Below are 16,676 nucleotides of genomic sequence, written 5' to 3'. Positions count from 1 at the left end.
GCAGCGCGCCCTCGCAGCCCTACAGCCAACCGTGCCCCGGGTGCTCCGGGCGCAGCGGGGCCAGCAGGGCAGGCAGGGATCCGCAGCGCCGCGCCCACACGGGGAGCGCTCAGCGCAGGAGAGGCGCGGAGATGTCGGAGCGCACAGAAACGCCCCCGGGGATGCGACCCCCCGTGCGGGGCCGGGCCGAGGGCTGCGGCTGGAGGAAGACAAAAGACCACCGCGGGGGAAGGGAGGGGAGGCGGGACGGCGGCGACTCCGCAGCCGAGCAAAGGGCAGAGCGGCGGGGGCGGCAGCACCGGGGGCGGATTCTCCTCCCGCACCGCCCCGCGCCCCCTCGCGTGCCGCCCCCTCCCCTCGTGCCGCCCGCACCACGTGACCCCCCCGCCGCTCCCAGAGGTCCGCGGGGCCGATCCGCGCCGCTCCGCCGCTTTGCGCGCATGTGCCGCGCCCGCCCTCCCCCCGCGCGGCCGTTCGGAGCGGGGAACGATGAAGGACCGCACCGGGGAGCTGCGCGCCGTGAGTGCGGGGCGGGGGATTCGGGGCGCTCCCGGATGGGGAGGGGAGCGGAGGGGGGCTGCTCTCCGTCGCGTTCCCCCCCCCCCCTCGCGGTCAGCGCCGCTCCCCGCGGCTACAGCGGCGGTGCGGGGTCGGGTCGGGTCTCTCCGCGGCCCCCGCGCCCGTTTTGCGTTTCCGTCCTTCTCGCTCCGCTGATGTCACGCTGCAGCCCCGCAGCGTGGAGCTGTGCGTGTCCCCGTGCGGGTGTGTGTGTCCCCGCTGGGAAATGGCTCTTCGGTAACGGCAGACCCGACGCGTGCGGGTGTCCTCCCGGCGGGGCCCGCGCCCGTGTCCGCCCGGAGCGGCGCTGGAAATGCGTGGGGCGTTGGAGCATCCCTCGGCTCCTCTACGCGCTGGACATGAGGAGAAGAAAAGATTCAAAATCAGAGCTTCGGCAGGGCGCGATTTCGCCTCTCTGCTGCGGGAGATCCCCGCTCCGCGGCAGCACCGCGTGCCCGCAGGGGCGGTGCGGGGCGGCGTACGGCGGTGCGGTGCGGTGCGGGGCCGCTGCTGTGCGCCCCGCGGCGCCGTTCGGGGACAGCGCCGCAGCTGTCCATGTATAGCGCCGATCACAGAGCGGGGATGGGGGGTGGGATGGGGTGGAGGAGGCCCGGCAGCTCCGTGACCCTTTGTGCGGGCTGTGCGCTGCGCTGCGTGCAGTCGGAAATGCGCGGCTGCGTGGCTGCAGGCAGCTCTTCGTGCGGCCACCGGCGGTGGATCTGTAGATCTTCGGTATCTGTAGATCTTCGGTGACTGCTGGTTTTTGGCTTCCAGTGGCACTGGGAAAGGCCCACCCCGATGGGCTGTCGGTCTGCGCCCCCCCACGAAGAGCTGCGTGGTGCGGCGCCCGGGGCCGGGCGGTGTTGGGTGCTGCTGGGTGGGCTCAGCGCCTGTCCCCGCTCGGCTGTGCTGCATGGAGCGCTGCAGAGGCGCTCTCCTATGGGCACAGCGGTGAAGTTGGCCAAAGTTGGTTTCACAGCCCCGTGCCCCTGTTCTCCATGTTTGCATCTTTGTGGCCCGCAGTGTCAGCTCTTGGTAGGCAGAAGGCACCGTTAACCCTGGGAGTGGATCTATTTACTTATTTCAGTGCTGTGTTCCTTTTGTGTTTTAACCCTCTTGGCGGCGTGCCGTGCTTTCACGCTCTCCTCTCCAACCTGAAGGGCGGCGTTAGTCGTTCAGCCCCACTCCTTCTGCTGCCTGTGTGGGCACTGGGACCGTTGTATGGGAGCAAGACTGTGGGGGGGGCAGTGGGGGAACGGCCGTGCTCTGCAGGCAGCGCACTGCTCGGGGAGGTGTCACTGCTTGGCCCTGCCATGTCCTTGCTGAGCTGCTGAGCTGGAGGGCTGCGGCATGCCATGCCATGTCCCTTGGTGTGCCGTGGAGGCTCAGCCTGGCCCTTGCTTTAATTGTGAGTGTCTTTGCCTTTGTGTGAGCTGCTCGGAAGCTGTACAAATGTTTGTTTTGCCATGTATCTCCCTGCTAACAAGATTGCTCAGGAAATATGCAAAATGATCACTACGGGCAAAATACGTACAGTAAGGCTCATTAAGCTAAGTACTGTGATAAATTGCTACTTCCAGAAAATTATGTGTGTTAACAAAAAGGAGGAGGGAAGCACCAGCGCTGGCCCCGGCAGCTGCAGTGGGCACAGGCGGTGTCCTCAGGTGGGGTCACCCTCAGAGCAAAGCCACGGAGGGTGGACAGCAAATGGAACGGTGTGGCCGAGGAAGCAGAAACGAAGCCGTGTGCTGCAAACGGCAGCCCAGGCATTGGGCCAAGAAGAGCGTTGGTACAGAAACATGGCGGGAGCCATCTCTGGAGCAGGAGGGATGGAAGGGCTGCGGAGCCGCTGCAGGCAGGGCAGCTGCCTTCAACAGCTGCTCAAGGTGGGGCAGAGCTCGCAGAGTGGCTGAGGCTGGTGGGGATCTCTGCGTCATGGAGTCACGGCATGGTTGGGTTGGAAGGGACCTCACAGCCCCTCAACCCTCGCCCCCTCCCCAACCCCGCCTTCTCCTCCTGCACCATGGGCTGGGTGCTCCTCAGCTGAGGCTGTGCAGGGCCCATCCATGGTCTGAGGCCCCTCCAGGGATGGGGCACACACAGCTCTGGGCAGCAGTGCCAGAGTCTCACTGCCCTCTGGGTGAAGGATTTCCTCCTGATATCTACCTCTATTCCTCTCTGATATCTGCCTGTGCTGGACGTCACACTGTGCCCTGCAGCCTCCGCACAGCGCCGCCCCCTTTCAGGAACCTCAGTGACAGAAGAGCCTTCAAACATTGTAATGGAATCACAGCACGGTTGGGTTGGAAGGGACCTCAAAGACTCCCAGCCCTATCCGTGCCGTGGGCTGAGTGCCCCCCCAGGTCAGGCTGCCCAGGGCCCATCCATGGCCTGAGGCACCTCCAGGGATGGGGCACCCACAGCTCTAAGCAGCAGTGCCAGAGTCTCACTGCCCTCTGGGTGAAGGATTTCCTCCTCATATCTCATCCCAACCTCCCTTCTTTTAGTTTAAATCTGTCACCCCTTGTCCTAACACAATGGCTGCAGTGAGGTCTCCTCTCCTCTCCAGGCAGAACACCCCCGGCTCCCTCAGCCTGTCTCCACAGCAGAGGTGCTCCAGCCCTCTCAGCACCCTCGTGCCCTCCTCTGGACCCGCTCCAACAGCCCCACGTCTTTCTTGTGCTGGGGGCCCCAGGCCTGGACGCAGGACTCCAGGTGGGGCCTCACGAGGGCAGAGCAGAGGGGGACAGTCCCCTCCCTGCCTGCTGCCACCCCTCTGCTGATGCAGCCCGGGCTGCTGGCGGCTTTCTGGGCTGCACACTGCTGGCTCAGGTCAGCTTTCCCTCCTCCAGAACCCCAAGTCCTTCTCTGCAGGGCTGCTCTCAAGGAGTTCTTCCCCTGTTCTGAGCACATACCTGGCATTGCCCCTTCCCAAGGGCAGCACCATGCACTTGGCCTTGTTAAACCTCACGTGGTTCATGTGGGCCCACTTCTCAATGTTGGGTCCACGTTGTCCACACAGGGACTCCCACATTGGGTGTCCTTGCACACATCCAGGAAGTTTTTGACCATCTCAACAGAGGAGACCCCAAGCCTCTCAGGTCCCTCTGCCCGCACAGCCCAGCAGTGCTCCCTGTTGGTGTGGGGAACCTCCAGTGCTGCAGTTTGCTCCCATCCTGGCACTGGCAGTTTCCCATCCTACAGTGCTTCTGCTGCGATGTCTGTTACAAATTCTTTAGCATCGAGCCTTCCTTTTGTCTTCTGTTGCTTTCAGATCTTCCAGTGGGACCTGTCAGACGTGCAGCATGCGATGCACAAAACAAATGTTCATTTTGCCAGGAGACATTTCAGCTCTGCCTTCTGGGAGGGCTGCTGTCTCTCCTGGATGGTGCTGTTTCCTTTGCAATCTAGATGAGAGCACCCAAGAAACTTCATCACCATGTTTATAGCTGGCCAAGTCTGATGGGAGGGATGCGGGTGTTGCAGGCTGCACTGGTTTTCGTGTCTTTTCCGGAGAAGTGAGCAGTGGGAGAAAGCAGAAGGGGAAGCTTTCCATTTCTCCACTGTTGCAGAGTAAATCTGTGTTTGTAGAATCATAGAATGGCTTATGTTGAAAAGGACCACAACCATCACCTAGTTTCAACCCCCTGCTATGTGTAGGGTTACCAACCACCAGACCGGGCTGCCCAGAGCCACATCCAGCCTGGCCCTGAATGCCTCCAGAGATGTGTTTGAGGGAGGACGAGCAAGATGGGTCCCTTGGAGGTCTGTGGGTCAGAACTGCTCCGAGCTGCAGCCCTACATGAGCCCTGTCTGCGCTGGGGGATGGAGAGCACCTTCATGCCATGTTGAGCCCCTGCTCTGAGCTGTTGGTACTCATAGCATATCGCTGGGGAATCCCTGAAGGCTTTGTGGCATCATGGATGCACCTGGCTGCCCTCAGCAGCTGTGTGGGATGGAGCATGCCTCCTTCCAGAAGGGCTCTCAGGAGTTGGCCGGAGCTCTGGCAGAGCCATCGGGCTTCACACCGAAGGTTGGTAATGTAATTCTGCAGTGATGAAAATGAGCACATAAGGACAGAACTCTTGGAAATCCCGTTCTCTGTTGTGCTGCTGGTGTTGGAAGTTGGAAGCACGTGATGACTCATGGGGATATTGGTGAGTGGTAGTCAGTTTTGTCTTCAACTTTTATTCATCGAAAGTTGCTGGTCTGAAATGTGGGCTGGTTTCAGTAATGCTGGGAGTGGGCAGAGCAGAAGGGTCCTGTGGGAGCTGCCATTTGAAATGTTGTGGCTGTCAGCTGAAGTCCCTGGGAAAAAGGGAAACGTTGCTGCCATATCCTGGAAAGGGACATCTGGGGAGCTGCAGGCCTGTGAGCCTCAGCTCTGTGCCTGGGAAGACCACGGAGGAGACGTTAAGGCACAGGGGAGACGAGGAGGTGACCCCGGGCAGCTGGCACAGCTTCAGCAAGGGCAGAGCACGGCTGACCCACCTGCTGGCCTTTGGGATGGAGTGACGGCATTGGTGGGCAAAGGGAGGGCAGCTGATGTCACCTAGCTGGACTTCTGCAAAGCCTTTGACGTGGTCCCCCACCACATCCTTATCTCTAAGTTGGAGAGATATGGGTTTGAGGGGTGGACTACTTGGTGGATAAGGAATTGGTTGGAAGGTCGCAGCTGGAAGGCTGTGGTCAATGTCTGTGCCAGGTGGAGGTGGTGATGAGTGGTGTCCCACAGGGTGCTGCTGTGGGACCTGTAGGTGACACCAAGCTGAGTGGTGCAGTGGATACAGCAGAAGGAAGGGATGGCATCCAGAGGGACATGGACAGTGGGCCCACATGAACCACCTGAGGTTCAACAATTTTCAACAATCGATCAGATGTTATGGGGAAATTCTTCACTATGAAGGCAGTGAGGCGCTGCACTGCTGCCCAGAGCCGTGGGTGCCCCCTCCCTGGAGGCGTCCCAGGCCATGGATGGGCCATGGGCAGCCTCAGCTGGGGGCAGTCCGCCCATGCAGGGATGGGGCTGGGTGGTCTTTACAGCCCGCTCCAACCTGAGCCTTTCGATGATAACTAAATGATGGCCTACGTGCTATAAGACATCTAGGGCTGTGAAATACTCCATTTATTATGCCTCCCAGCTGTACTGTATATTTATATATAGTTGCAAAAATTTCGGAGCCCACGCTGTTGGTAACACGAGCCGTGGTCTCGAGTGACTGCGCTCTCCGGAGGCCATCCTCAGCTCTACCAGCACCTCCTGAGGAGCTCCTGGCAGCACTTCTCCCTCCGGACTCCTCAACCTCACTCGGGCTGTGGCCGTAGGGTACAAAGGGTAAGCAGAGCCCCCCAGGAGGAGATGGTTGGTTGGTGTGAGGAGTCCGGGGTGCTCGGAACCGTGTCCGTATGAAGCAGAGCTTCGGTGACCTGCCCTTGTGCTGCTGAGCGAGGCAGAGCTGTGTGTGCAGCCAGGCTGGGGTGCAGCCTGGTGTTTGTGTGCGTTGGTGCCGGTAGGCTTTTAAGATGGCTGAGAGGAGGTTTTTCTTGCAGCTCATCACTGAATTATTCTGACCTCATCCATCTTCACAGCGACGTGCACGGCCAGGAGCGGGAGCTGCACAACCAGCGGAGGATGGCAGGAGCTCTCTGGCTGCTGAGGGGGATTCGGGGGGCTCCTGGGCTCGGAGACAGGAGGAGCCAAATGGTTTTTGGACACGTGAGCACAGCTCAGCAGTGTGTGCTGCAGAGGTGTCCACTCAGTGAGAACGGGTTCACCCTGGAAGGGATGCTGGAGAGCAGCAGCCTGCATTTCTGAGGGAAATGATAATTGAATAGTCTTTTAAAGGGGGTAGCAGCTTTTGTGGCCTCTTTCTGACCTCCTGTGCTTCTGTGAAGCTTGTGTTGCCTCCTGTGGTGACACGGGGTGGCACGTGGTGCTGGCCCTGCGGCCGTGCTGACACGGGGTGGCTGTGGGCTCTGTCTGCGTGCTGCCCGCCGCAGGCCTTGTCTAGGAGGGGGTTGTCTTGCAGGGCTGGGGCAGCTGGCAGGGGTTTGTGCTGTCCTCTGAGCCCACTGTGTCCTTGTGGGGTTCTGCTGCCAGCTCCTCGGATGCATCCAGATGCAGTCAAATCGATCCGCGGGGCTCACAGCACAGGGCAGGGGGTGAGCTTGTGGGTGGCTGCTGCAGAGATAATAGAGGCCTCGTTACCATCATGTCACAGCTCTCCCTGCCTGGGGCCTCTTAGTTTTCGGTGTGGAGCAGCAGACTTCCAGCCTTTTCACTGGGTTTGTGCTTCTCTGCTGTCTTTCAGGAATGAGGCTTGTTTGTAGCAGAGGGATGTAATCCGTTCACTAATGAATGTATTAGCGGCGTGCCTATTACCAAACACTGGGAGCTGGGAAGCGTGGGGCGCTGGGCACCTTCCCCAGTCCTGCTGTACGTTGTGGTGCAGCTCTGCCTCCCGCATCGGCTGTTCTCTGCGTGGTGCTGGGGCTGTTGGGGTGACAAGCTGACCCCCCTTGGACCTAGACCAGAGCTTTGCATGTGTCTGACCACCGCTTTGGGAACCTGGGGTTGCCATGCTGGGACGTCTTTTGCAGCAGCTCTTGGTGAGAAACCCACATGCTGTCCCTCGGGTCGATGCAAACATGGGAAGTTTGCTCAGGTTTGTGTCTGCTTTGGCTGCAGTGTTGGAAGCTGCTTCGGCCCTGGGGTGACAGCGCCTGCAGTGCAGTGCTGTGGGAGTGGAACGGGGCGAGGTGTGACCTGTGCACCACGCTGGGATCGCTGGGAGCCGAGGTGTGCTCTGCTCACCTGGGGACAGCTCTGTCCTTGTGGAGCCCTGCTGAGCCCTGCAGGTACCCAGGGGCCGCTGCTGCTCCTTGCCTGTCCCCGGGGCCAGGCAGTCAGCTGGGCACTGCGTGCTGGACGTGGCACGGCGCAGAGGGTGCTTCCAGTGACGCGGCCGGGACAGATGGTGCCCTTATGGAGCCCGCAGTGACTTCGTGGGAGTGACACGTGCTCTCCCCGCCATCAGGCTCCATCCTTGTAATTTCCTCTTCCCAGCCGGGCTCTTGTGCCGCTTTCCCCGCACGCAGCAGGGCAGCACCACGCTCAGTGCCTGCCCTGAATAACAGGACGTTGCAGGAGGGGACAAGGGATGGGAGCACAGTGGGACCTTAGGACCTCTGCTGCTGTTCGGGGTCGCAGCAGCACAAGGAAGACAGAAGAGGTGCTCCCTTTGTGTGCTCAGCTGCAGATCTCATGATAAAATGTCCCCGGCTCTGTGCAGGACTGGGGGGCACGAGGCGGCCGCTGCTGGGCGCGGGGTTTCCCCGGCTGTGCTGCAGCGCCGTCTGTCTTAATTAGTGGCAGACGGTTGATGCTGAAAACGAAGTGGGATTTGTGGTCACGTGTAAAGCAAGATGCAAAGATGGATCCCAGAGCATTTTGCTGGCTTCGGGAGATGATGCTGTAACTTCTCCTGTGCTGCACTGCTGGGCTGCCTGCTGGAGCCTTCTCCATCATCCCTGGGGCTTGCTGCGTGGCCCCGTGGGGAATTCACACCAGTGGGGGAGGAGGAGGGGAGATTCTGAATTCTGGGCTTCAGGGAACAGAATGATGGGCGGGCTGAGCCTGGGAGGGTCCTCTGGATGTCATTTGGTCCAACTCTGCCACCCAAGGCGGGTTGCCCTGTACCATTTCCAGATGGCTTTTAAGCTTCTCCAAGGAGGGGAATCTGCGGACTCTCTGGGCAGCCTCTGCCAGTGCTTGCTCACACACACACAGCTCCGTCGTGTTCTGAGAAGCCTCCTGTGGTTCAGTGCCTCTCATGCCGTCCCTGAGTGCCACTGTCAAGAGCCTGGCTGTGTCCTCTTTGCACTCTCCCTTCAGGTACTAACAGACACTGATGAGATCCCCCTGGGTCTCCTCCAGCCTAAGCAGCCCCAGCGCTCCACCTCCCCCCATAGCATGGTGCTCCGGATCCTGAATTATCCTTGTGACCCTTCACAGGTCTCTCCAAGTGGCTCCAGGTCTTTTTTGTGCTGGAGGGTGCAGAACAGGATCCAGGACCCCTGTGCTGAGCAGAAGGGAAAGGTGACCTCCCTTGGCTGGTGGGCGCTGCTTGGCCTGATGCAGCCCAGGATGCCATCAGCCTTCCTTCTGGGAGGGCACATCACTGCCTCATGGTCAGCTGAGAGCCAGCAGAGCACCTCTCCTCATTGCCTGCTCTGCCCTTAGGAGGGGGGTGTTACCATCAAGGCACCCCAGCATGCAGGGTTCCTAGAAAGGGTTTGTGACATATGTCTGTGATAGTGCTGTGTAGGCACTTCCTTGCTTACTTCCAGGTGCTGAAGGTGACTCTACTTAAACCCCATTTTGTTGATCCTGTGATCCCTCCATCACATCGTCCCGCGCTCTGCTCATCCCTCCTGCACAGGGCTGCTGGTTACTCCTCCCTGCAGTTCTTAGGTTAACACCTTCCTTACGAGGTCAGGCATCGCATCCTCCTGGCAGAAAGTGTCTTTTCCCTGGTTAGCCCAGATGGAATCTCTTCAAGCGGACGCTGATCCTCACAGCCCCATGGTCACAGAACTCCAAACCCTGCTGCCAACATCAGATCCACAGCACAGTGTTGGATCACACTGTCACTGCCCTGCACGTACCCTGCCCTGCATGGACAGGGCTGGGGACAACATCTGGCCCATGCCCTACAGCTCTGTCATCCTTTCTGATGCTGGACACCCTTCTTTGTAGTCACGGATGGGTGTCTGGGTCTGGGCAGCAGTACTGCTCTTTGTACCCATTGGGGGCAGACTGTCACTTACATCTTAGTAGCTCCCAGATGTCTTTGGATGTGGCTTTCATGGCTACCAAAGCAGATGGTGCCATGAGCGATAGCCAGAGTAGAAAGCTGGGGTCTACTCTAGAGGGCTCCATCCAACTCAGCCATCCTAGCTTGAAAGGACAGTTTTAAGAGGAAAAAAGCCGGGCTGTCACCTGGCATATTTCAGGGTGAGAGGAATTCTGTAGATCTCTGCTGTCTGTGTTGGCCAACTGTGTGCATGTGTGAATGGACCGCAGGGCAGTGAGCTGCTGGGTGGCAGTCTGAAAAGTGTGTGGCAATTATTAGATGAACAAAGACAGTCCTCACTGTTAAATCTTCCCCATTCCACTTGCTGCTTCAGACAGAGTATAAAGAAACTTTTCCACCCCATTACTTTTCCATTTCCCTCTGTCGTTTATCTTCTTTGGATGATGTCTTTCAAATGTCTCCTTATGGAGAGGACATGAAGACTGTCATTTTTCTTCCCACTGCAAGTTTGTGTTCCCTGCCTTGCTGGGACATAAGGTGACGACACACGTGTTGCTCCAGAGAGGGACCCCCTCCTCCTTTACTTGCTGAGTTTTCACCAGTTTGGATGTATTTTCTGTTCTGTCCCACCTTTCCCACGCTCTGTAACGTCCACCGTGTTGTCCCATTCCTGTTGTTGCAGAGCTGAGGGCAGCTCAGTGAGCGCATGCAGTTCTCCCATCAGGTGTGTGTGGCTACCAGGAGCCTCCTATGCTTGCCGTGGCAAGCTGAGGGTTGGCACGGCATGCTGCACAGTGATGTTTGTCATGTCTTTATTGCTGGAGCCAGATGCCATCTGCTCTGCGGAGCTGCCCGCGGTGCAGCAGTGCTGTCCCAGCTGCTGGGAGCTGCTGAGGGAAGGGGTGGGGGGCGGTGTGCCCGAGGTGAGCTCCTGGGTGGGTCTGTCTGTTTGCAGGAAGAACTTACTGATCCTTCCCTCTGTCTTGTTGCAGGCGAAGGACAGTGATGACGATGATGAAGTCACCGTCAGCGTGGACAGAGATCGCTTCATGGATGAGTTCTTTGAACAGGTGAGAGTTCTCTCATCACGTGTGTCTGTGATGCTGGTTCCCAGGGCAGGCGGGCAGTGGTCCGGTTGGGGTTGGATGTCCTGCCCTGACTGATGCTGCTGTGCTGCTGCTCGGCCTCCAGGTTTCACTGAGCACTGAATAGCAGTTGCCACGCAGGTCTCACCTGGCCCCATGGCTGCTCCTGTAGAAAGCAGCAGGGCAGCTGACCGCTCAGTGGGAGCACAGGAGGCTGTGGATGCAGGCTGCCATGTAGGAGGCTTTCTTGCTTCAGCATCTGTGCCTCCAGAGTGCCATCAGAGCAGACAGGTTCTAACGTGTCTCCTGAAGGCACCTCTGCAGAGTAGCACTTTCTGCATGGGACTGGTTTAATTTTGTGCCTCTAGTTACCAAACAAGAGGTTGTCTTATGGCATGTGGGTGGCGGTGAGATATGCACGCGGTTTTTTAGCCTACCCTTAGCATGGCATGTGTGTAGGGGGTGTAGAAATGTATCTGTGCAGGCAGTGGAGTGTGGAATGAAAAATCTGACATGCGGTTGAATGAAGATGAGCAAAGTGGTGGTGTGAGTCGAAGAAGACAGAGCTGAGTGTGTGCAGGCAGAGGGCACAAGTAGAGGTTCCCAGTCTCGATAATGCTGGCTCGCTTCCTTGTTTCCTTGAGGTGCAGGGAAGACGCCAGCATGCAGAAACCTCATCTCATTTGGCCTCACTGCCACCACAAGTGAGGGACAAAGAGGAGTCCTCAGCCCTTGGAGCAGAGGCTGGGGGTTGAGCCAGGGCTGGGCAGTGCTGCTGCAACGTGAGCCACGTGATTCATGTCAGAGCAGTGGAGTCTGGAAATTCATAGATCTGATGCTCATTTAAACAGGGCCCCGGTGCTCCTCAGTTTATCACGAGGCATGCAGGACCCAGAGCTTATACTGCTTTGCTCTGACTGCAAAGCTGGCTGCTGTGATGTGGAACGTTTGATTTCATGTCAGCTCTGCAGTGTGAGAATCCAGCTGGAAAACGCTCACCCAGGAAGGCCTTTTGCTAAGGGTCACACGTGCCATGGTTGCCTTTCAATAGCTTCTCACAGTAGTCTTGTGTTCTTTTCTGTGTCCACAGGTGGAAGAAATACGAGGGTTCATCGATAAAATCTCAGAGAACGTGGAGGAAGTGAAGAGGAAGCACAGTGCCATTCTTGCTTCACCCAACCCTGATGAGAGTGAGTGAGCCGGGAGCTGCTCGTGTCCCTGCTGGCCGTGGGGCTGTTCTTGGGGTGGGCAGACGGGTGGAAGTTCCCTTATCTGCAGGCAGTGATTGCTGGAAAATTCCATTCCTGAGGTGGTCGATGGCTGTGGGGGTCTCACAGTGGTGGGCAGTGCAGCTTCACCATGCTGCTGCTCTCTCACTTCCCCTCCTCAAAAGCCCGAGGGGAGAGAATATGAAAACGAATTGAGATTTGGAGAGGGGAGATCACTAACAGCTGCCGTTATGGGCGATACAGACCCAGCATAAGGGAGGCTAATGTGATTTATTGCCTATTACTCACAGTGACAGTGCTGTCAGCGACTACCACTTGTCCTCCCCCCCGCCCTTCCTTCCTTCCCCTCTGAGCAGCACATGGGAGCGGTGCTGTGCTCAGCCCCTATTGCTCTGTCTCTCCTGCTCCCCCTCTGCCTCTGCTCCACGTGGGCTCCTCCACAGCTGCAAGGGGCGATCTGCTCTACCTGGTGCCCGTGGGCTGCAGGGGGACAGCCTGCTCCTCACCCTGCTGGGGGCCAGGAACCTTCCTTTGTGAGCCCAGTACAGCGGTCCACATGAGGGAAGGATGAGACTTACGCAGAAAGGAGATGGAAAGATTCCTGCTGCCTTTCTGACCTTGAGAGAGAAAGTGAGGTTTCAGAGAGGCTGGTGGAGAATTCCTGAAGGACAGAGCAGCACGGAGGCTGAAAATAGCAGTGGCAGCTTTGAGGCTGGGTGGCTGCTTTCTTGCTCTGCCCAGTCCAAGTGCTTATTCTGCATCTCTGTTTGTATCCGTTACACCAACTGCAGGCAGAGCTGGCACCGCCTGTCCGTGCTGACTTGGCACCAGGAGCCAACGGTACAGCCCTGTGAGCCTGCAGGTGTGCGCTGCTGGCCCTGTCCCCTCCTGCAGGAAATCTCATTGCTGACATGAAGCTGTCCCTGGGTGCAGGCCATGCCCTGGCTGAGGTGCTGGGGCGGTCATCGAAGGTGCTTGATGTGGGCAGCTGGTGTTGTTAGCACGAGGACTTTCCAGCTGCAAAGAGGAGCACCGTGTCTCAGGCAGCTGTTCGCCCAGCCTCTGGGCTCTGTTGCTCTGTGCTTGCACTGTAGGATTTAGCAGTGTTTCTGTTTGGGTGTTGTTAAGAAGGAGCTGTGGCTGCTTTGCTTCCCGCTGCCGGGCACACGCAGCGTGCAGCAGCACGGCGCCTGCTCAGCGCTGAGACACTGCTCGGGCTGCAAAGGGCACTCATGGCCTCAAAGTATGATCTATTTAAAAGTCTGCAGCAAACAAGATACTGTGACATTGGTGTGACTTCTAGAAGCGGGAACATCAGGAGTGCTTCTGGTTTTGTTTTACACAATTACCTTGCCTTGGTATTGCAGAAAATTGAGCATATGATGCCAGAAACCATTTGGGCAGCACAGAGGAGCCTCTGCATTGTTAAGTAATCCATGTTTTGTAACACTGTCGCGCATGGAGAAGGTGCAGCGGGGTTGGCCAGGTGCTCAGTGGTAGGTAGCAAAGCAGGAGGCAGTGGCAGATCAAAAAGAGCTGGAGCTCAGCCCTGCATTTTGGTTGGTGTTTTAGGAGTTGAATCCTCGGGAGCATTGCCTCAGTGCTTCAGCGTCTTGTAAGATGTCCATTGCAAAGGTGGTGGGAAATGACTCCTCTGAGTTTCAGGAAAAAAAAAGATACAGACTTGTAATTGCTGTCTGGAGGCAGCTGTGCTGCTGGTGGTGCTGCCTGGCTCTGTGTATGGTTTGGCTCCTGCACGAGAAGGTGCAGAACAACAGCACAGGGAAGCGCATGCTGGAGCTGCACAGCCTTGGGGCAGGGCTTTGGAAGGTGGGAGCAGAGCTGGGCTGTTAAGCTGGGAAACGGATCAGCGGTGGTTAGAGATGTTGCTGGAGCACCAAGAAGATGGACGGATGGAGGGGTGCACAGTGGCTGAGTTGTTTGCAGGGCGTTTAACAGAGGAGGGGCTTTGCAGGGACAGTCCTGCTGAAGCCTGCCTTGTGGGTGGCGGTGCTCAGGCAGGCACAGGTACTGCCCCTGGGAAGTGGAGGAGTCAGGGCTCGGTGTGACACCTGCCCTGCCTGCCTGCGTGGTGCCGGGCTGCACTCGTGTCACTGTACTCCTCTCCTCCCTCCCCTGGTCTCTTCTGGCTGCACAGTCTGTTCTCAGATCTGCGGTGCCGCTGCCGCCTGTGCTTATTTTGGTGCCCTGTGGGTGGGCATCTGCCTCGCTTTGCCATCGTGCCAGTGAGGTGGGGGGGAGAGGAGCACCTCCCTGCTGAGCAGCTCTGCACCGTGGGGGCACTGCTGCAGCTCCACCTGCAGGCATGGGGTGCTCGGAGGGGCAGGGGGGCTGTGTGCCTGCACAGAGGGGCTGCTGCTGCACCTCTGGGTTGAATCAATTCCTGCAAGGTCTGCTCTTAAAATCCTTCCTGGTGAGCTGCTGCATCTGCTGCCCCTCGTGGTGCTTGAAGCAGGCCATTAGCCTCTGGTGCTTGGGCTGGGCTGGTTCCCAGAAGAGGTAGCTTTGAATGTTAAGTCGCCTCACGGAGAGGGATTAAATGATGTTTTGCTGAAGCTGTCGGGAGGGACTTCTGTGCCATTCATTCTCTCAGCGCGCAGCTTTCCTCCCCCCTTCCATGCCCGTGGTTCCTTGGTGCTGAGTTATATAAGAGATGCAGTTTGGTGAATGAGTTGCCTCTGGGAACATAAATCTTCAATCTGAAGTCGTGTCCTTCTGCCTGTCAGCTCAGCCCCTCTCTGCGGGCTTCAGAAGACCCAGCAGATATCTCAGACCTCGTAGTGGGTCTGTTGCTGCTCTGCAGTGAGGCAGAATTTCTCCTGGTGTAGCTCCCAGGTCTTTGCACGGCGTTGTGCTGCAGGAGGTGTGAGCTATTTGGGGAGGGGTCTCATGTTCATAACAGAGCGTCTGATGGCAGAGAGCTGTTCCAGGTGGTCAAGGAGGCGAATCGGAGCTGCTGGGCTCTGTCTGACGTGTTGAAGCAAAGCTGTCTGCTGCTAAGAAGGCGATTTTGGGTCATCTCAATACCTCAGCGCTGGCTGTGCGCCGCTGAGCGGGCTGCGTGCTTTCGCTGTCGGTAACCTTGCTGCTTGCCAGGTCCTTTGGCAGTGTGTCACAGCTGGCAGCCTGCTCTCTGAGCGTCGGGGCAGAGCACAGGTCCCTGCCCAGCACCGTGCTACACTGTGAACACCCACCGCGTGCTGGGGATGGAGAGGGCTGTGCCCAGCGGTGCTCCTGGCTCACCGCATCGCGCCTCCGTCTCACACCGAGATGCTCTCCGTAACCCCTCTGTGCATTCCTGCGTTTCTCCAGCTCTGTCTTGAAGTGGTTTTGTTTCTCGTCCCAGTAATTCCTGTTGAAAGGCCGCTCCAGGACTTAACCTCCAGTGGTCAGGATCCATCATCTCATTTCCAGCCTGAGTCTATTTATGATCAATTTAAATACCAACGTCATCGCAAGAACAAATATATTTAGCTTAAATAGCTCTTTGCCCTTCTGGCTTCATCCTGTCGGGTCCGTGCAGCAGCCTGTTCATTTTGAAAGGGCTTTACACAATCTCTGCCCTTTCCCGTCCCCTTCCACCTGCCTCCCCCCCCTCCCCCCATTTGTGGGGGGCTGCTCTTGCCCCGTGGAGCTGTTTGCTGCATGTATCCCCATTTTACCTGGCTGTCCGTACACTCAGCCCTCAGCTCCTGCAGCTAGCTGTGACGTGCCAGTTTCCCCTTTTCTCATTCAGCTGTGCTTTGCTTCTGCCCCTGCGGTGTGCCACGTGCTGGGCCAGCTGAGATTCCCCCTCAGCACGCAGCCCCTTGCATGCCCAGGTTTGTGGTCTCCATTTTCTGCTCCGTCATCCTGAGTGCTGCTGGGTGTTCTGCCACACCGAGTGAACGCAGGGTAAATAGCAATTAACTGTAGTCTGATTCATTGGCTACGTTAAAAAAAAAACAAACCAAAAAGCAACCAACAAACCAAACCCAATTGTCTGCTCTGTAATTATTTTGGGCTTAATTTAGACCAAACAGCGGTCCTTCTGGAAGATGTGTGTGTGGCCTTTGCAGGGCTGCCCCTGGGTGGGTCTGCATCTCACAGCGTGCCCTGGGCCGGGGGCAGTGCAGTGGGTTGGGATGGGATGGCAGCAGGAAATCCCTCCAGCAGACTGCATCCAAACCCAGCAGCACACGCTCCGCAGCTGTACCTCGGCTTTCTCTCGCTAAATCTCCTTTGTCTTGGTGTTGACAGATGGGGATAATCCGTTATTTGCCGAAATGAGTTTAGTGAGGCTGAGATGAGCAAGCTGTAAATCCTGTTACTGGGGATTACGTGGGCACTGCTGCGCATTGCAGGGCTGGGGGCCCTGTGCTTTCCAGGCATGCTGAGAGCAGGAATGCAGGCTGTGGCCATGGCTGGGACAGCAGGATGAGGCTGGGGACCCTGCGGTCACCCACAGCCCGCGGGGGATTACAAGAACTGACTTTGGAGGGCTGTGTCCATCCCAGACTGTGGGATGATGAATTGGAAACAGCTGGTGGGGGTTTATTGATGAAAACCCATCTGGGATGGGGCGGCTGGAGAAATGGCTGCTACGTGTTCCCTGTGCCAGCATTGCCACGTTTCAGGTGGGAAGGAAGGGAGGAGGAGTGGATTGAAGTGGGAATGTTAGGCAAGTGGTGTAGAGGGAGCGGGGGGATGGAGAAGGACATTGGAGTGCTGAAGAGGTTGGGAAGCATAGAGGAACCCTAGGAATCCTAAAATCGCCATTTAGAGCAATTTTCTTCTGATGTGCCAGCAGCAAGAAAGGTGCCATCGTTTGCAGCAATAGGGAGAAGCGCTCTATTTCCGTGCGTGGCGTGGGGGAAAGCGGGGTGATGTATTGGGTGGGAGCACAACCTGAGCCATTCTGTGATCTGACAGCCCCCAAGCAGAGGAAGGAGGCTCACAGCTTCCCTCACACCGGGTGAAGGGGTGGT

At 57.7% G+C, this 16,676-nt stretch overlaps 1 protein-coding gene across 3 annotated transcripts in view; it reads left to right on the top strand.

Moving 5' to 3' along the window:
- The first annotated feature begins 466 nt into the window (after window positions 1-466).
- Window positions 467-16,676, top strand: part of STX1A (syntaxin 1A) — a 47,594-nt gene continuing 31,384 nt past the window's right edge. For 2 of the 3 annotated variants that reach the window (XR_006931812.1, XM_015295897.4), the window contains exons 1-3: window positions 467-519; window positions 10,367-10,444; window positions 11,550-11,649. Coding sequence is in view for 2 of the 3 variants with exons in the window: in XM_015295897.4 (XP_015151383.3) it covers window positions 490-519; window positions 10,367-10,444; window positions 11,550-11,649 (208 nt within the window). In the remaining variant the exon portion in view is untranslated. Of the gene's footprint in view, window positions 520-4,566; window positions 4,716-10,366; window positions 10,445-11,549; window positions 11,650-16,676 lie in introns of those variants that run through there. The other variant, XM_040650334.2, reaches the window with a different exon arrangement.

This window comes from Gallus gallus, chromosome 19 (assembly GCF_016699485.2).
Source record: "Gallus gallus isolate bGalGal1 chromosome 19, bGalGal1.mat.broiler.GRCg7b, whole genome shotgun sequence".
Taxonomy (NCBI): Eukaryota; Metazoa; Chordata; class Aves; order Galliformes; family Phasianidae; genus Gallus; species Gallus gallus.
This window is presented reverse-complemented; position numbering and strand designations above follow the sequence as displayed.